At 33.6% G+C, this 21,194-nt stretch overlaps 1 protein-coding gene across 4 annotated transcripts in view; it reads left to right on the forward strand.

The window, feature by feature from the left end:
• The window catches only part of CFAP54 (cilia and flagella associated protein 54), a 101,851-nt gene that overhangs the window by 62,691 nt on the left and 17,966 nt on the right, over positions 1-21,194 (forward strand). For all 4 annotated transcript variants that reach the window (XR_014951749.1, XM_031507516.3, XM_085568223.1 and 1 more), the window contains exons 45-58: positions 729-795; positions 2,575-2,757; positions 5,198-5,284; positions 6,265-6,387; positions 7,273-7,326; positions 8,608-8,821; positions 9,181-9,275; positions 10,837-11,006; positions 16,107-16,209; positions 17,558-17,696; positions 18,607-18,764; positions 18,963-19,148; positions 20,362-20,485; positions 20,780-20,932. Coding sequence is in view for 3 of the 4 variants with exons in the window: in XM_031507516.3 (XP_031363376.3) it covers positions 729-795; positions 2,575-2,757; positions 5,198-5,284; positions 6,265-6,387; positions 7,273-7,326; positions 8,608-8,821; positions 9,181-9,275; positions 10,837-11,006; positions 16,107-16,209; positions 17,558-17,696; positions 18,607-18,764; positions 18,963-19,148; positions 20,362-20,485; positions 20,780-20,932 (1,856 nt within the window). In the remaining variant the exon portion in view is untranslated. The remainder of the gene's footprint in view (positions 1-728; positions 796-2,574; positions 2,758-5,197; positions 5,285-6,264; positions 6,388-7,272; positions 7,327-8,607; positions 8,822-9,180; positions 9,276-10,836; positions 11,007-16,106; positions 16,210-17,557; positions 17,697-18,606; positions 18,765-18,962; positions 19,149-20,361; positions 20,486-20,779; positions 20,933-21,194) is intronic.

Consider the following 21,194-nt stretch of genomic DNA (forward strand, 5'->3'; position numbering starts at 1 on the left):
GCGAGACCAAGTCCCTAGCTGCTTTTACAGGTGTTTGTGGCTCCTATTTGCTGCACTGGATACTATCCCTTTGCTGCTAATTCATCCATTCCAAATCCTGTCAGGATTTGGAGGGAGCTGTCCTGGCTTCTCCCTCAGGTGGTTCTTTTGTGTTTAGACCTGACTTGAACTGTTAAACATCTTTCGCTTGATTTGCTCTTTTTACAGCACCTTAGTCATAGGCTGTAAAATGCAGATTAAAGGATTCTAATATTGAAGTAAATATTTCTAGGATTGTTAATCATAGGACTACCCTGCTACCAGGATGGTTTTATACTCTGGTGAGGTACTATGTGGGAATCATTGCATTTAGCTAGACACCTGCCATGTTAAACTCCATGTGTTATCTTAGGCTTCCTGTATGGAAAGAAATACACTTTAAAGTGTGAGTTGCTTAATCTGCTTTATCTATTTAGTTTTGCATGAGATGCTGTTTTCACTTAGATTGCCTACGTTTCTTCTGTAAATTTGAAGATAATCCAAACTCCCTTTGTCTAGGTATGTCTTCGGTCAAAAGCTTCTTTGCATGGGGTGGCTGAGCACATATTTAAAAACAGGCAGTTGTTTTCCAGTAGGAAAAACATCCAGATTGTGTTAATATTATTATCACATTAGATTTAAAAACCCAAGGATTCAATAATTTATGTTGATGCATACATTTGTATTTCTTATTATTTGTTGTGCTTTAGGTATATAACAACATCAAAGATGAGATTAAGAACAAAATACTGCTATTTTTCTGCGATACTTTTTAAGGTAAGAATGCAGTTTCAGTTCATATTCATGAAGTTAAGAAATTGCTTCTAAAATGACCCTCTGTTAAAGTAATTCTCCTTTTGTTTTGGTTGTAAAGGAAAAATGGAGATCAGAGGTAGTTACAATTTATGCATATTAGATACAATGTTTTTATTCTTTGTTTTTTAACATTATTTCTGTATTATAGCCTAAAAATCATCACTTCAATAGGAGGCTAGAGTGTCTCAGAGAAAAAATACTGAAAAAAGAAGATGACTAAAGCATTTGATAGTCAAATTTGATAGTCAAACTTTTCTTGAATTATTCTACTCAGGAATACTGGATGGCATCAACAACAGCAGAGTGCTTTCTTTTAGATCTGTAGAGTCTTCAATTTTCAACCAAGAACACAGACTCTTTAGAAAAAATTTTTGAATATGTTTTAGCACTGAAAAAGTTTCTAATACTAAAATCTGAACTCTATAAATTTGCTCTAAAACCAGAGAATATTAAAAATGATCCCGTTTCACTTACAAAGAAAATAAGATCATTAAAATTTGGTTTGCAGACTATCAGAAAAAAGTCCTATAGAGAAAAACCCCAACATTTCAGTTTACTTTTAAACAGAAGTTAAAGATGCCAGTATCAAAAGTAGTACAGGAGAAAGAACTGCAACTGTCCTGTCAGTTATACTCTGGTGGGATCAATGATTACTTGTCCCAGTGCAGCTTCAGGAAATTATCTGGCTTCTTCCAAAACCAAGCAATGACACTGGTATCTTGTGTCATGACTGTGACTGTGAGACCTGTCCTAGGCCCCATTGGAAAACTCCTTAAGTTCACCAAAGGGAGAACAAAGTTGAAGAAACAAAAATAAAGGAGAATTTTTACTTCCTTCTAGCACTGTAATTGCTGAGAAATGGTGATTCCTCTTGTCCACAGAAATGGTAGGAAGCATTGGTTCCAAGCATTGTATAATAGTAGAAATAATTGTGACTTGACTGAAGTGGGTCTGATATTAATTGGGATAGAAGCAGCTTGCAAGGTGATTGTCTTGAAAAATATAATAAATTACTGTCACTGTACTGCAAGAAGTTCAAGCCATAATTTCTTCCTTGAATTGGAAAGCTTTTATAACGTTGTTTAAATTCCACCTCTGGTGTAGGCTTTAGGCTTGTTAATATCTCAGATCTGAGTGTAAATGCAAATTTTTCTAGCATATCATTGCTAATTATACCAAGATAAACACTATTGGGAAGGAATATTCAGCATCAGATACAATGTTAGCATTCTTACCCTTTTAAGAGAGAACATTTAAATTATTTCCTTGAATTTCATATTAGTTTTTAGTTATGTGATTTAGGCTGTGCTAGCTGACCTAGTTAAAGGTGAAGCTAGAGTGAAATAAGCTTTGAACTGGCTTTAAAGTCAGCAAATCTCTGAGAAATTATTAAATTTCATTTTAGCTTTAAGTTAAATGATGTAAGCTGTACTAGCTGATAAGCTGCAGTATCTGATCTAGTTAAAGATGGAACTAGCTTTTAAATGGCCTCAGCAACTCTCCCAGAAACAATGGGAGACATACTGTCCTTAGACTATTTACAGCTTGTTTATTTCTTCATCAGCTTCACACATAAAACATTTTCTCTAAAAATGTATTCAATATTGTGGCTGGAAAAAGCGGAATAATTAAGGCATTGATGGGGTTGTGTTTATGAAGTCATTTATTGAGTTGGAGTTTATGGTGTCTCAGTAATACCTGTATACCTCTTCACAAATAATTCATTGTTATTACTTTCAGACCCTGTTTAGAGCTTCTCTTCCGCATCCAACATCTGACTATGACTTTGTACAATATGAAACAAATATTCTTATTCCTGGTATTGACCTGTTCTCTGATCGCTACAGAGCTGATATCTCTACTGTAGTTGCAAGTCTGAATTTCATTATGCTTGAACTACATTGTGCAAAACAAAATTTAATAGTAAGTATTATTTTTATGATCTAGAAATGATTTTTAAGGCACTTGGTCTTACTTTCTTGTGTGGGTGTACTTCTGAGATACCTCAGAACTTCTAGCAAATACGCCTATGGCTAGGATCTGTGGCAGTTAAAACAAGCTGCATACAAGTTTTAGAAAACACAGGAAAATTTTTTATTCTGGAAGATGACAACACATGGTTCATTTAGCTTAGGCATTTTAGAGGAAATTTTCTATTACATGCTACTTAAAATACACTCTACAGAAAAATATTTTAAATGTAGTATGTCCAGAATGCTTTCAATACTCAAGCTTCCAGTAGATAAAAGTCCCTTCTACCTTTCTCCTGTTCATTTTCTCTTATTCCTCTGTATGAAGTGTTTATATAACTTCCCTCCTATCCTGGTTATATTCCTATTTCCTCCATTCAATGTCTGACCATTTCCACTTTAATCCAGCTTCCTTCAAAAATGCACTGCTGTACATTAAAATAAATAGATTGAATTGATTACTGGTACTGAAAAAGGCGCAATACTCTCTCTTTTCTAATTTGGTCTTGTACACACCAAGAGAATTTCCTGTCAGATTCCTGATTATTTTATACCTCTGTAAATCAAGCATGACAGAAAACTCTCCATCTGAAAAAGAAGATAGATTTTTCCCATTTTGATGAGTTGAATCCACTTATGACAAGGTCCTGCAAGTGGCAGAGCCAGTGCCAGGGAAGGGAAGAGATTGCAGGGCTGGCAGCAAGGAGTAAGAAAGATTAGGAGGTAGGGATGGAAGAGGAGTTAGACAGGAGTAGGCAGAAAGATATTACACCTTTTTTGTCAGCAAGCCATTTGTTGGATTGATTTTTTTTTAGAACTTCAGGCTTACTCCTGTTATTGCTTTTTCCCACTCTGCATTGCTGGAGTTCACTTTGTTACTTAGCTTTGTGTGACTGTCCTCGCTATGGGAGATCCAGTAAAATCCAGGAGGAGACAATTACCTGGAGACAGAGGCACTTCATTTGACTACTTGCTTCATATGGCCATGCACATCTTTTTTCTTTCTGCACTTTTGCCAGCAGAATATAGATCTAGTTCATGGATCATTGTCAAAGCAATTGCAGTTTTAGCTGAATGAGAGCTTCATTTCCCTGGATGCTTATTGTGTGCAAAAGTTTTGGATGGTGGGTGCTAAGTTGATTTGACACTGAAATCAAAATACATTAATATTCAAGTTTTATTAAAAATAAAACTTCCAAGACTAATTTTGTTGTACTACTTCAAATATCAGTAGGAAACTGTATGGGTACAATTAAAACATTTGCCTCAAGCATTTGTAATCCAAATCCAGAAGTATTAAGCTACATTATGAAAATTTTAAGTGAATTTGACAAAAATCTAACAATGCTGTTAGAATTTTCTAAGCTTGGGGACATTTTAAAGTGAAGAAAAATGTAAGAGTGGAACAGTAATTAAATTTTGGAAGTTCTTTCATTTTCAATAAACACATAAGTCTTTTAGGAAAGAATCTGCTTTTCCTGAAATATTACATAACAATAGATCATAGAACCATAGAATGTTTAGGTTTGGAAGGGACATTTAAAGATCATCCCTGCTAAGGGCAGGGATGCCTCCCACTAGACCAGGTTGCTCAACACCTCATCCAGCCTGGCCTTGAAACACTTGCGTGGTTGAGCATCCACAAGTTCACAGGGAACCTGCTCCAGTGTCTCACCACCCTCACAGTAAAGAACTTCCTCCTATTATCTAATCTAAATTTCCCCTCATTCACTTTGTACCCATTACTCCTTGTCCTATCACTACAGTTCCTGATGAAGTGTCCTTCACCAGCTTCCCCAGAGACCCCCTTCAGATCCTGAAAGGATATACAGTGTCTCTATACTTTAACTGAGCTCAGTTTCAAAATTTTTTTTGTTATTTGTCTCTACAAGAAAAAATTAAATTTAAAATGAATGTAAATAAATTTGTCAAGAAGTCTTATCACCATCCACTTTATTTTACAAGTGGTATAATTTCACTTAGTTGCAGGACTTTATTGTGTTTATTTAAAAAAGCTTACAGAATTCTATTCTTCTGTTAGTTGTATTGAGAAAAATATGGCATCAAAATGCAGACAGTTTTAGAAATCCCTTGTATCCACCTATTTCAGTAACGATGTGGCAAAAATACCCCACCTTGAACACAGAATAATTTGGACAAACTTCACATCCTACACTACCTACATATAAGGTAGTATCAGGGGTTAGCTTTAGTGAGCTGAAGAAAATTTTAACACATTAACCTTTAAGAAAGCAGAAGTAGTGATGGTGTGTGACAGTCAAAGCAGTAATCTTATATTATCTGTATACTTCTAAAATGCAATTGCAATGTGTATTTCCATAATTGTACCCTGTATGATGTTTATAGCTGCATGACCTACTATTTTGCTACAGATTTTACCTCTTTTCACATTATACCAATATATTGTATCTGAGATTTGTAAGGACCCAGCTAAATGTATTGAAGGAAGAATCCTCAAGGTAATCAAATAAACTTTTTTTCTCAAAACACATTGTATTTCAGTTAAGCTTTTCAATTCTTTTTTTAATGTAGTCAATTTAATATTCATATATTTCTACTTTGAAAAGTAATGCTTTGAAGTTCAGCTGTTGCTTAGAGTTTCTTAGTACAGCAGATGGTAGGGGTACTGTCTAAATGCAATTATTTTTAATATTCTCAATTTTAGTAGGATGCAGAACTATTTAAAAAGTTTTACTGTTAATTTCCTACATACGCTGTTGAGTGCTTCCATAAATTCTTTCTACTCTCTGTTTAATGAAGAAGAGCTTTTGTTTCTTTGGTCCAGACTTCTTACTTGGTATTTTTTGTCTTGTCCCACTTTTCTTTTAAATGTTTTCTTAAGTGCAAAATATGAATGACTATTTTTCCCCTAAATGTTCACTTCTGGATTTTTTCCTACTGTCGTGGTAGAACATGGTTCCATGAAATCAAGGAACAGATTTTTGTCTTTTCACTAATGTTCACCTTTTATTGGCATTTAAATAATTTGAGAGTTTTGGGGTTTTTTAAAGGCATCTAACTATCAAGAGTTACTACAAGTAATAAGAGTCAACGTGATATTAGTTTTAGATCTTTTCAGGAAATGTTGATATAGGTTAGATAGAATAGCTGAGTATTACAAGACTAAGATGAGTAAAATATATGAAATAGAGTTTGATAAGGGGCTGATCTTGGACGGGCAGTCAAAACTCTTACCAGATGAAGCAAGTTCTTTTGTCAGGAGCAAGTTTCAAAAGAATTTGTTTTTTAAAGAGAGAGACCCATTCTTGAAAATATTCACAATAATATGTGAAAGTTTATTTCCATTGAATATCATTCTCTACCAATGTATTATTCTGGTAGCCAAATCTATTTGAAAGTGACCTTTAAATACGTTTTATTTTGCACAAAAAGAATAATGAATAACATTCAGATCAAAGGCTATGTTATTTTTTCATAGATTAAAGTACTTGCAGATATAGGATTTTTTACGGAGGCCTTTCATGAGTTGTCTTTGCTTATTTCGGGAGTGAGAATTCCATGGAAAATACCAGCAGGATACAGATATACTGAAAAAATGCAGGTAAACATCAGAAAAGTGTGAGATTGAGCTGTAACAATCCATTTTCTTAATGATGATGCACATACTCCATATCTGCAAGTTGTTACATGTTCCTAAGAAATTCCTAAATTTCTTTCAATAGATGAATCAAATAGTAGACTTTGAATGACATAAAAATCTCTCACTAAACATCAGGAACAGAAACCAGTTTTGAAACATATGTTTTATACACTGAGTACTGCAAATACTACTGTAGAAAAAACAATGTCTGATTTCATATGCAGGCATGAAGAGTGTGGATAAAGCTGACATGGGGTCTTGGGCCCTGGGGAGGGTGAGGGCAGCCTCAGGAGATGCTGGGCCATAAAAACTATTGCTGCCCACAGAACCTTGAGCTCACATCACCCCAGGTCAGTTTGATTTTCCCTCTGTCTGGTCACTACTGTGCTACAAGGGTTGGAAGCTGTTGACCATTGATCTGGACTCTTGTCTTACTGTGAGCACTCCTGTGCAGGCAGATCAGGTTGTTGGGTAAGCCTCCCCCATAACCATCCTTTCCTCATTTCCCAAGCACGTACCAAAATAAGCTAATGATTAGTCCTGGATGAATGTAACCAGGGTCTCCCTTATCTAAGTGGTGCTTTTGGGTAGGTGACATGACAAAAGACTTCTGGACAGAGCACCAGGTGAAATTCAGCATGAGCAGTAGGAAAAATTTTGTCACTAAAAGGGTTGTCAAGCATTGGACAAACTTCACGTTTGTTTCCTTTACTCTGTGTTACAGACAGTGAAGCAGAGGAAATTGAGTTTAATGAGCTGCTTTGAAGGGAAATTTTCCTCCTCCCACCTCTGTTAACTCATTGGTTTTATAACACTTTACTTTCTTTGTTTCTTTCCATTTTACAGGCCTTACAGAAATTTGACTCCTCAAAATCTCTCATGATTGCTACAAATTTGCAGGTAAAAAAAAACCTGAAAGAGGTAAATGCTTTATGCTATACATAAGTATTTATTGCTTTGTCTTCTTGTTATTATTTTAAAAATCCAGTAAATAGAAGACATATTCTTCTCAATGGAGTAATATTTCCTAAATTTTAAATTTTATGACTGACCTCTCAAGGGAAGGGCAACTACCATTTTTGGGAGATCTGGTGTGTACAAATCTGTGGTTTTTCTGTGCAAAACACAGCAATGGAAGTATTCAGGTGTGCTGTGATATGGAAGGTCTGATGTTTATCCTGCTAAAATATTGAGCGTGTCAGGCTTTTAATGTTATAATTTCTATCAATCAAGAATTGTCTTGATAGATTTGTCCTAATTCAGATGGGGGTTGAAGTCTATTTCTGGGGGGGGGGGTGTGTGGAAATAAAATGGTGACTCTATAAATCAGTGTCTAAACAGTCATTTTCTCATTTTATTTAAAATCACCTACTTATCACTAACTTCTTTTGTGTTTTTCAGTTTTAATAATTACCTTTTTATTAACCTTCTCACAGATCCATTGAGCTGGTAGAGGTAAATGTTAGCAGAAAGTGAGAAAGTTGTTCCATTAAAACAAATTAAATTACAACTCCTACCTTTTCCCCTCCACTTTTCTCTCTTGTTTACAGTAAGCTTCTGTGTCTCCTACAACAGTTGGTATTACAGAATGGAAATGAGAAGTATATCTTGACAGCTTTTGATCTCACTAGTTTCTGATTTGTTTTGAAGTTGTGCATTATCTTGAGCTTTTGATTTGAACACTTCACAGTATATGTGGCGCTGTTACTGGTCTCATGATCTTGTGAATCTGTGTAGACTTTCAACTTCTAAATTTATTAATACAAAGTGGGACTATTAAACACATGATAAAACAAGGATGCTATAATAAATAACAAAGTGTCTATGAAATATGCTAAAATTCTGTGATACAAGAATTTTTTCCTTTTTTAACAGCAGACTTTTCTTTGAGTTGAGATTTTTGAACAACAGATTCATCTACAATGCTGAAAACTAGAACTTGCAGTGATGATAGCTATAACTTCATAGACGCACCTTCTGCTGTAAAACCAATCTTTCAGGCTGTAGCAAGTTCTACTAAGGGGTGAAGTTTGGAAAAAACCCAACTCACTCATAATAAATGAGAATATTACTATTCATGTTAATTGTTGATTTGTGTCATTAATAGAAACAGAGTTATGTCTTGAACAAGAAAGATGTAAAATATGTCATTTCAAATAATCCCAATTATTAACCTTGTAGGTACTGGAAGATACATTTAAATGGAGTCTGTCTTTAACCATGGTGCCACTATGCAACCAACAAATTATGAATAAATTAATCTTAGCCAAAATGCATCTCATAATTTGTCTTGCTGCCACAATAAATAATATACCTGAAAAAGTTGAAAAAAATGTATACTCTGTTGACAACAGCTTGCCAGAGCCAAGCAAAACTACTGCATCAAATGTAAAAGGTAATTATAAGGATGGTGGAAAAGATTATTTGTATTGTTTCAAGCTTTTTTTTCTCATTTTTAACTGCATATGAGTTAATATGTTATATTATGAACAATATTAATTTTAAATGTTGCTGAAAAAAATCAGTCATTATTGAAATAAGCAGTAAAACTTGTTAAGGTATTTTATTATTATTCTATTATTTTTCTACTACTACTATTATTATTATTATTATTAATTTGTTCCATTATTACTTATTTTGATGTTAAAAGTCTCTGTTGTAAATAGAGAGAAAAAGACTATGTTCTTCAAATTACTGAGGATACTTTTGTTCTGCATCTGTTAGCTGAAATTTTTTCTGCAATGTATTTGACAGTTGATGCTGATCAGGGTTCAAGACAACAGGAACAAAGAGACAGAATGGTGCGTCTTGTTGACTGTAAAGATGAATTAAATATGGCCATGCTGAAGGTAATTTTGATTTTTAGGAGAAAATGATTAAGAAAATGCAGATTGATCAAAAAAACATTGCTAATGCCTTCAATGTAATAGAAATTATGATGAGAGGATGGTATGAAGAAGGAGGCTAAAAACTTCGGTTTCCAATTTGACCGTAGTCTACTAGCTGTATGCAAAGTGTTCATGATTTGGTGCAATCATTTTTCATTTTTGGTGCATCATTTTTCAAATGGTGGGAAATATTTCCACAATCAGATCTCAGTATGACTATTGCAGCATAAAGGGTAAAGACAATGGGATGTCAAGATAAAATCTTGAAATCTCCTTTCAGAAGGTTCAATCTGTAGAACATGTTAGAGACTGATGGCGCAATATGCTATGCAAATAAAAATCCATTCTCTACCATTCTCATATGTGAAATGTTTTCATTTTTTCATGTAGCTTTTTCTGGTACTTTATTTTGAAGAAAACATACCACAGCTTATTAGCTTCTTTGTTTGAAGGGGGTTTGTTTAGTTGGATTTTGCTTTGTTTAATTATAAATTTTATGCTTGTCAGTTTCACATCACAAAAAGACCAAATTTAAAGGCTGACATATTCTTTATTCAGAGGGGTCTTCCACTTTGGAAGTATCTACTTTTGGCCATTGTTACAAACAAACTAATATAAAAAATATGTCTGGAGAAGGGAGGATGATTTTGTATGGCAGTTGGTATAGGTCATACACTAGCAACTTGAGTTTTATTATAATTTGAAAATAGCAACTTGAAAATAACTAAAATAGAAATGTTCATTTGACTTGAATTGGGCTCATTTAAGAGGCATAATATATTTCTTAGTCTTATTTTTTCTTTATTCTATTCTTTTGAAGGAGTTTTTATGGTTTGGGATTTTTTGTGATTTTTTTTAAAGTCAAGCTCTGAATTTTAATAAAAGTAATGGATTAATTGATTTTAATTTTAATTAATTAATTTTAAAATGAATTTTTAATTCTGCTGATAGTTCCACAATTGAGATTTAATTTAAAATTAACTTATTTTTAGATGTGTTTTTTACAGCTTCCAACAGATTTTTTGATCAGAAAGACTGTAAATTAGAGTTGTACTTTGAGGATACATACTGCACACAAGGATGTAAAAATATAGCTAATAAAGAAATTAATACTTATTTTGACATCTTTAATATTCTTAATATTGTATTTATTCTTTAAAATTACCAAGTATAGTGAGAAGTATAGTATAACATTATCAAGTATAGCTACTAGATAGAGAATGGGAAATTAGTGAATAGCATTGCTAAGCCTTAAAATATGGAGTTAAGCATGCATGGCAATAGTACAGGCACAGTTAAGATGCTGCTGATTTAAACACACACAGACCTAATCTAACTAAACACACCAGAATTCTGAAAACCTGACAAAAGCAGAATTAGCCACCCCACCTCCATCTATAGAAAAGGCATATTGCACTTAAGTTGATTTGTTTTAGGATGCAGTGATAGCAGGCTACACAGAAAAAAGAAAATTTTTGTTTTTTTACTTTTTGAAAACATACAATCCTGTGTTCTTCTCTAGGGGATTTTATTGACAGAAGCTGAAGAAAGTCTTAGCTATCTTGTACAGGACATACAGGAAAAATATGATGGGGACATATCTCGGTATTCTGTGGAAGATTTAGAGGCTCTTATTGAGGCCAAACTTGAACTTGCTTCTATTTCTCAGCAAAGGCATCAGGCAGCTCTCAGGTAAGTAATACTGTTAACAGCCTTATCTTGCACAGCCTTCACCACAGTGATTAAAAAAATAATTTCTTTATTACTACATCAATATTGTAAATCTTAGTAGTTATCTGTAACAACTCTATTAGTATATTTACAAGTGTAAGATACAGAGACATTTAATTTTTTTATTATTGCTTTATTTTGCTTTATAAAGATGATCATAGGACCAGAGATTCATTCGGCCCACAGAATCAGTTACGATTTCTCTGTGAGATGTTTTCGTCATAAAGTGTTGCATAAAAGCAAAGAATAAGTTGCATCTTCATGATTTTGATTAAAGTCTGGATATGTTAGACCATGCATGTTCTTATAATTTTAAATTGTACAACAGAGCACTAATTGTATCTCTGAACTACGGAATTCTACTTTGTTCTAGAATGCCTGTGTTTCTGTCCTATAGGAACATTTCTTCTAGATGTACTTATTGGTTTCAAATTAAAACGTCAACATTATTTTTTTAATTTACAGGGATTAAAAAGCATTTAAATAAACATTAAAAGAAGAGATTTTAGCAGCACTTGTTAGCAGCATGTTATTAGTTATAGTGTCTAAAATACTGTTCTATTATTTCTATGGCTGATTTATCTCTATGTATCTCTATATATCAGCCTGATATTTTGTCCAAATTAACGTTCCCAAATTCTGTGATTTTCTTTTGAGATTCTGATTTCTTTTGGAGAATTTAATGAAGTTAGAGTTTTATCATTTCTGCAATATACTGGACATACAGGAATTAACTATTTGTAGATGTTAAATTCCAAGCATTGTTTTGGTCTTTTACCTAGGAGGGTTTGTCTGTCTATCATACCTGTAATTTTACATTAATTTGTGTAAGAAGGGTGTTAGTTCAGCAATGCATGATAATTTTATCAGTGTGAAGCTCTTTTTATCTCATCTTTTATTAGAGGGAAAAATCTTTGGGCATACAAATTCCTAACTACAGATGGAGCATACTGAGGTGTAGCACCATCACCTGTCAGACTAGATTGAGATTTGGTACAGTGTAATCAGTATTTGTAGTATTTGTTCGGTCTAATCTAACTAAATACACCAGAATTGCTAGAATAAATCTATAGCACAGTAAGCATTAAAAAAAAAGAAAATTACCGTTTCTTTATTGTTGAAATAGTGGTGAAGATTGCTGATGAAGTGGTAGGTGGCTCATCAGGTCAATAGATAAATCAGTCTTAGTGGGATTTTTTTACCCAATTTAAAAAAAAATTGTTTATTCTGTGACAAACAAGCCACCTTCCTTCTCTCAGCTCTCTTTGCTGAACGAACACTCTCAAAATCAATATCTTTTAAATAGCACAGTTTCTTTTGCATTGCTATGGTACAGCAACAAAAATAATTAACAAGGATATGAGCTTCACGGTGCTGTATAGTCTACTGAACTGAAAACAGTAACAGTCTGCAGTGTGGTCTTTCCCGCAGGTTTTGTGTATGGTACTTTAAAAGAAAGCAGTTTCCAAAAAATTCAGATATTAGGAGTGTATTAATTTAGCAATAATGTCATTAGGGAAAATGCAAAGTAAGAACTTGTATGTTATTTGTGGACATTTCTCATCATGAAATAGAGATCTATTTCAGTGCTTTTTGAATCAGATTAATTTACTATGAATTGTCAAGGAGAAATCCACCAGTTGCTGACAGTCACCTCATCGTACTGTTGAGTGTCCTGAATTTTATAAAGTCAATATACTAGTAATCAAGGAGCAGTATGCACACTTGTGAAATATTGCGTGTGTAATCTTAGCTTGATACTAGGCTGGGTAAAATCTGCATTAGTAAAGTCCTATCTCAGACATTCTCACCCTGCTGAACTGGTTCCAGTGTGTGCAAGACATTTCAATGCAGGACCCTGCATTTTGCCATGCAGTTTATATCCTAGCAACCAGTTTCTCTGTGGGTTTATAACTTGTCTCAGATAGAAAAAACTTTTTTAGAATATTGAGGATTTCAATGGATGTCAAACATTGTATAGATCACTTTTTGTGACTCTCAAATTTTTGATGGGTGTTTGTTTAGTGGGTTTATATATTGATAGTGGTCAGTATCAGGGAAAAAACCCATCAAAACTAAAGTAAGAGTCTGGGTTTTTTTAACCTCTTTTGCAGTTTTATTGCACTGCCACGGAAGTTGCTGATATGTCTACCTCGGATAAAAATGAAACATTTCTTCAGACAGCTGAATGTTTTCTGCCTGCCAGCCTAGAAATCAAACTTTGCATGATATTATAGAAATTCATCTTTTTTTTTTCCTTTGGCAAAATGACCTAGTGGTGAAATTGTTATAGTCAGCTGTACTTTCCTATTTTGATCATCTTGTCACTTTCTGATTCAGCTGATAAAAGGATATGTATTTTGTCAAGGGAAATATATAGACACATCACTCTTGTTGACAGCAGAAGAGGGTCACAAAAATTTCATCAAGGGAAGCTTCTTCATTACAAGTTTCTGTCTTGCAAAAAAATGTATGCTTTAGAATAACTTTATGTATAGGACTAATCCCATTGATCTCAAGGAGAGTACTTACATTGTGTCTGTCCTATAAATGTAAACTTTTTAATTACCCAAATGTGTGCTTCTCTGCTTATATGAATAAATTGTGACTTAAAACAAGGCATATATTAGTCTTTGGGCTTGTGGTCTGTATTTTACTTAAGAAATTTTTGTGTAAGCATGTAAGTAAAAATAGCCTCATTTTCAATATTGCTAGATATTGACAAGAGCAGTTAACTCGAGGCAGTGGTGCTGAGGAATTTAGGTTAATATTTGTTAATAACCTGTATATACTCTTAGGTGCTGTACCTTCTCCAAGGTATTTGACACGTGAACAATAGCATCTCAAGCAATGTTTTAGGAAGGGTCAGATTTTGCTGTAATTTTAACTTGGATGCCTTGGTTTCAGGAGAAAACTCTTGAAAAAAACAGTTGAGGTACATCATTGCATTATACATTTTTCTGTTTACTTTTATAAGCAAATCCTGTTTCACCTTTTCCATTGTTAGAGAGAAACCTATCATCAGATTCAACATTGATTTATTCTGTTTTCATTTTGTTGAATAAAACTGAGGTAAAGAGATGATGAAGGAGATTCATGAGGATTGAATTCTGATATTAACGGCTTTGGTTCTCATTGTTACTTTGGGGTATATTTGTGCTGAATTGGTGCAATCCATCCAGGACTGCATCACAAAAACAGCAAGGAGGATAGAATCAGAAATGACAGGAAGACTTAAACTGCTCTCTTATCTTAACAGGAGGTTATCCATCCTGTGGTTATACATATGTTGACAGAATAATGTGTGTAATTTAGAAGTAGTTCAGCTCTTGTTCTTTGTGCAAGATCTTTGCCTTTGCAACCATTAGTCAAGAACATCTCAAAAGCAGTAATTCACACAGACTCTGAGTCTCTCTTGCATTAAAAGATCTTTGCATTGTTCTGGCACTGTAAAAAGGACTTTAAAGTGTTAATTATTTTCTAATTTTTTTGTGTGTTTCATAACAGCCAGTCTTTATGTAAAGAAAGTCTATGTAAAAAAACAGCATAGACAAACATTTTTAACTATTAACCTGCTGAAAAAATCTTTTAAGTAGTGAGTTAGGCATACTCTTTGGTAGCTTAGAATTATTCAAAAAATGTTTCTGTGAGCAGAAAACATGTAAAATTGTAAAAAAATTCCAAACAAAATTCCAAACAAACAACCCCCAAAACCAAACTCAAAAATTAGAGAAGATGTATGAAAGTGAAGATTTACAGACATAAAGGAAATGTGCAATTGAGAGAAACCAATACAAAAGGGCATTGATTTTGGCAATTCTCAGAGTATTTTGAGTAGTGTGTTCTTTGGACAACAATTCCTAGTATGAAAAAAATTCTTCCATCTGTGATGGCTTTGCAGATGTCTTCATATCATGAAATAATTGTATTCACAAAGTCTGCTGCTGTAGATAGATATTTTTGTACATGTAATGAAAATAGAATATTATCTGAGGGTATCTGAGTGCTTATAAAGACAGCAAAAAAAGAATAAAATCCCAGTAGTTTATATTTTAAGAAACCTGACAATATTTTGAGATCTAAGCCCATCTTTTTTTGACACATAGCGTTGAATGCTGCACCAGTCCTAATGGTGTCTGTATCTTTCAAAGGTGCTGTTGAGAGTGAACTCCAGAGAAGAATTTAGGATATGGGGTGGGGAGTACAATAGATGCAATGTCATGTGATTTCTTACTGATGAGGTTTTGCCTCATCACCTTGGTGGTGTTTACTAAGATCCTGTGGGTATTTGACTATGTGGATTTAACAAAAGTATTATTGCATAACCTGGAAAAGTTTTAAGGATACAGGTATTAACCTTAGTTGTGGATGATATAGAACTCTCCTACTATATCCTGTAATTTTCAGTATTTTTGCATCTTCTAATTTCAAAGAACTTATCCCCGAAGACAGATATGCCATGGTTGGTCTTGATCTACTGATTTGACTAGATCTAAAAGTTGGACTTGACAATCTTAAGAGGTCTTTGCCAGCCAAAATGATTCTATGATTCTGTGTGTAACTGGAAATTATAATGGAGTTGTGTTTTGATTGCTCCAACGAAATATATTTCAGCTTATATGCTATTGATAGAATAATAGAACCATTGAGCTCATCAAGTCCAACCATCAACCCAGCATCACCATCTAAACCACTAAACCCCTAAATATGACCCCTAAACCCCTAAATTTTATCACCCAGATCCAGGTGTCTCTTAAGCTCCTCCAGGCATGGTGACTCACCACATACCTGGGCAACCTATTCCCATGCCTGACCATCCTAACAGTGAAATATTGTCAGGTTATGTCTTTTATCAGCAAAACTTGTTCTCTTACTGCTCTTTTGGCACTTTCATAGTGCAGTGCCTACAAATTCATAAAATAGTCTGAGTGACTATTTTACAAAATTGTTAACTGGTGATTTACATCTCTGGCTTTGTAAAAAATGAAGTATCTATTTTAACAAAACCATAAAGTAGCAAATATAATTAGTGTTTTTAAATAATATTGCTCTATATCACAGTGTTGCTTTGGCTTTCTCTGCAATTCGACTTCTCCAAGATGCAAAAGCTTTTAGTGTGGACATAGCACATTTTCAAGAAGAAAAGAATGGAAGGGAGTGTTTGGTATGTGTGGATATTTGTTTTAAACTTATCTTTCTTTGTATATTAATCTTTCTTGTACTAAGTATTGAGCGATTTTCATAATATTAGAACAAAGCAGTCATTTGTATTATGTGGTTACCATTAACCAAGGGAAAAAATGATCTTTGACATGCTTTGGGTACCTGCTTGCTTAAGGTGTGCTCAACGTGTCTATAATCATCATTATAATTTATATGAAATTAGGAATTACAGTTTTTATTTCTATTGCTCTCAAATAGCAGCACTGAAAAATCTTCTTTTGTTTAAAGTCCCTCAAAAAGGAAGGGAAAAAATAGCTGTCAGTTGAAAATCTTGTATTATTCAGTTATTTAGATTTTCCGATTGAAAATTAAATTCTCTTTCAAAGAGCCAGATGGACTATTTCACTTAATTGCTGTGTTCCACATGGAGCAAGATTTTGTGTTCCACATGGAGCAAGATTTCAGCTGACTTCTGTTGTCCAGCACACAGGGATTCTGACCTCTGCTTTGGAAAGCCTGTTGGTCACACACCATACAGTCACTCTTGATTGACTCACACGGACAAGCAACACTGTTTGTCTTGCATATCAGGGACTTCTGTCTCTCTGCACTTGCTCCTCTCTTTTCTTAGGATGGTCCTGTAGCCAGTAACTGAGCTACAGATATTTTTTCCCTCATTTGCATCAATGCAAATCAGTCATGATGATTTTTTGTATAGGTAAAATGCAGGTGGTGCATTGTCCAGTGATTTCTTGCTGAAACAAATAGTAGAACATGGAGAGTAGAATTTTTGTAATAGGAAGAGTTTTTAGAATATATGAAGATAGCACAAGGAGTCGAGCTGAGAATTCATGCAAACACTTGTAGTACTACATTACACTAATATTTGTTTCTAAACAACAGAAACACAAAAAACTAGAAATCAAAAACTAAACATTTCTTTCTAGTCATTACTGAGGCACCAGAAATGGATACTGATCTTGCTCTAAAATTAGACTTTTATGTGCCTTAGAAGTTTGTGTAATGTTCCTGTTTGAGTGGAATAAAATCCAAACTCTTTGAATTATTCTTCATAACAAATATAGTATATAGATATATTTATGGAGTCTCACATAAAAAGTGGTTCACTATTCAATGCTTACAATTATTTTATATATATTAAAATTTAAATAATAAATGGTCTTCTGTTATTAAAATATGTATCTAATCTTCAAATAAATTTCTGTTTAGAATTTTACTATTATTTGTAATATATTTGTAATAATTTAACAAGGCTGCCCTATTGCTTTGTATGTAGTAAAGTATGCTACACAGAAAGTAACATTTTTCTTGCTTTTTGGACTTATTAGGACTCCACCACGGAAGGTGTTCCATTCCCTCCCCGTGTAACAGCACGAGGGCATGTGAATGTACATTTGTGGCTGAGGTGTCGAGCAATGTTGGTCACTGCACTTGTGACACAGATATATGGTGTTGGTGGTATGAAAGGTACTTTACTTTCTTGCTTTATATTTTGGGATTATAATGGTCAAATGAGCCTATACAGACACAATTCTTAGTCATAGTTCAAAAATACTAACATTAAGTCTGTGGCTGTATTATCACTGAACAATTTTTTGTATTAAATTCATCCAATCCAATAAGGAAAATATATTTATGAGCACAGTCTCTCCTAGAACATGAAAACAGAAAATATTATATTAATTTTCACTTAACGGTCATTACATTTTGAAAATTGTGTCTAAAAGTTTCAAATGTTCTAGTGTAATTAAGAAAGTATGGTTGTTTTAAAAAGTACTGTTGTTGAGTACTTCTGGTTTTAAAAGTCTCAAAATATTTTTTTCTTTTTCTATCTCTAATACATGAAATTTCCCTACATAGGTCCTAAAAATGTTTCAGGTACTTTTTGTAAGGATATAAGAGAGATATTGCAAAGTACATTTTTTCAAGTTTTGTTATGAATGAATTCATTCCTTGGTTCTATGAACAATTCTGATGCTCACTTAAGTACCAAAATCAGTCTAAGTCTGTTGCCAAACTCTTAATAAATTCTGGTTAATTTCTATGGAGGCTGTTACTATTTTGCAATTTTAACTAAAATCAGATGTTTGGATAAGTAGAACAGATCTCAAATACCTTAATATTTATGTTGTTGGCTTGCATAAAAAGCATGCATTTGGATGAACTAAAGACATATTGCTGTTTAGAAACTACGCCATTTTTCTTTCTTTTAATAGTAAATTTGACACAAAATTGATTAAATGGTACCTGTGCAATGTGGAATTCAAAATGTCATATTTTCTGTAACTTTTTAGTGTAGAAATACTTAAGAATAGTAGAACACACAATCAAGTATTTTCTATTGTATTTTTACTATTCATATGTTCTCTTCTTTTAGGAAATGATGTGGCTGAGCGCAGAAGTGTGATAAAAGAAGTAATATTAGAGGCAGAAGCCTTTGGTGATATTGAGACTCAGGCTGAAATGATGGTGCAAGCTGCTATTCTTGACCTGCAAGAAAAACGTCCTGCGGCAGACGTTAAACTTCTTTTGCAGGTTTGAACACAAAGGAAAAAATGTTTGCTTTTCTTTGATAAATTTTTTGTGTAGTCAGGACAGATGATAGCAGCATTAAATAAGTTTGAAATAGTGCCTGTAAAATAGATTTTTTTTTTTTTACATTGTGTTCTTTGTCCTCATAAATAGACAGGAATATAGTAATGACTCTGGTTTATCTTGCCTGTGTCCAAACAGAATATCATCGGTTTACTCCAAGAGGATACATTTATTTCCCTGCCAGCTTCTTTGACTCTTGTGAAAAGTATGCTTCTGCTGGCAGACATACTGCTACTGCAAATAGTAGAAGACTCAGAACATTGCCCTTCTGCAGTGGAACCATTAAACTTGCTTGTTCTGGCACATAAGCTTGCCATTAAAGCAGTGAGTACATGATGGTGCTTTTCCAAATTCTTCCAACAGCATTAATTATTTATCCTGGAAGTTATTTTATCAGTTATTAATAAGGGTTACTCCTAGTAACCGATCACTTCAGTTTTAAATTCATTAGAATAGTGTAAAGAAGTCATTCATCTTACCAAACTCTTTATCCATACTCATCATGCATGTTCACATGTGAAGTCTGGTGTTTTCACAGAATGCAAAAATACTGAATAGTTGCAAGATACACATCCAGATGTGAAAAAAGAAATAGGTAGTTTGACTTCTAAAGATTTGCAGAACACTCACTTTTCCCATTTGCAATGAGGGACATGTTCATACTCAACACCTCAAGGAGAATGGAGATCTCATTAAATTCCTAACTCTTAAGCATCCAAGAATTTAGCTTTGTGTCTTAGAATATTTTGAATCAGGATAATCTATTTAAAGTAGCATGATTAGGTTGATGGATTGTTACAATTGATATGAAGAAATAATTTCCATGTAAAAATTTAAATAGGTAATTAAAAAAATAAATTTAAAGACATTAACTTTGTGAGAGCACTAAACCATTTACCTATTTGGGATCCAAAAACAGATAGGCATTTTTATTTGAACTTGGTACAGATTATAGAGGAAAGTTTTTAGATCAAACTCTTTCCTCATATTTTCTAAAATAGAAGTTTAATACACTGAAATATTTATTTCCCTAAGTAATAAATAATCATATGAATCACTTCAGACTCAAACTTCCAACTGTGAGACTTGCTAACCTTCAAGAGACTTGGCACTTTACAATGTCTGCCCATTGTCTTATCTCTATGAATGAAAGGTTTGACTGGCCCCTACATGCTAATTTCTTTTTCTTTTCTGGCCTTTGCTGGATGTCAGATTTCTTTGTAGAAATGACAGTTTCTTTCCAGGGCTTTGGTTACTTGTGAGATCTATTTCTAAAAGACTGATTTTAGGGAATTTTCTTTTAAAAACCAAAACCTAACATTACTAAATTCAATCAAGAGTTCATTGAAATTGTTTGCATCACAAGACTCTTCTGCAAGACAAGTACACACTAAAGTAAAGGAATTCAGGAATATTGAATCCTTTTCTAGTGCTCTTTTCAAGACACTTTAGTTTTGCAATACCTAACTTGATTTTTCAAACTGCTATTTAATTTGCTGTCTGCAACTTGATTTTACTGAGCATGCTCTTTTCATAGATCTTTGATTGTGGTGAATCCATTGAACAGCAAGAAGACAGTACATTGACTTGCCTGGTCTTACCCATAAAGAATATCTACCTGCCACATATTAACTTGCTAGCCCAAGTCAAAATGAAAATTGGTAAGAAAACCACAACTCATTTTTAAATTTTAGTTCATTTTCACTCATTTTGTGAATGGGTTGATTGGTATATCTTGGACTTCTTTTGAGTGGTCTAGGTAAACCTCAGTGGCATCATACAATAGTGAAACAGTATTATAGCTTTGTATTTATATCCATAAATCACTTGAATTTTTGAGAATTGGATTGTAACAGTAAATACGTAGCAGCATTTCTTCTAAGGAATTAGTTTATTTTTGCATAAATTGGTTGTCTACTAAATAATTTACAAAGAACTGTTGTTTTTTTCTTAAGGACAAACATTAGCTGAAAAAGTAGCTCCTACAGCTGCAAGACATCCCTTGCAATGGCTACATGCTCTCAGACATTTAGAATCAGCATTGAATCTTTGCAGAGCATCTGCAACAAAGAAATTAGATATGGAAGCTGAACTTCTTTTTCAGATAGGTAAATAAACCCCTGTTTGTACATCCTGAGTGCCATCCTAGGTAATGTTGTGCGTGATGTCTCTTAAAATGGAGAAATTTTACTGTAAAACTAGAATAAGTTTGGACATTTCTCACTGTCTCTATATGCAGATCTCTCTCCTGTGTTTAGTACCACACCACAAGAGTTCAGGATGCATTATTCTACAAATAATTTAAAAACTGGATTAGAACTACTTTCATCTGTGTGTTATCAGGTGTCCAAGGATGTGGCCAACAAGATT

This window comes from Lonchura striata, chromosome 1A (assembly GCF_050655825.1).
Source record: "Lonchura striata isolate lonStrDom1 chromosome 1A, ASM5065582v1, whole genome shotgun sequence".
Taxonomy (NCBI): Eukaryota; Metazoa; Chordata; class Aves; order Passeriformes; family Estrildidae; genus Lonchura; species Lonchura striata.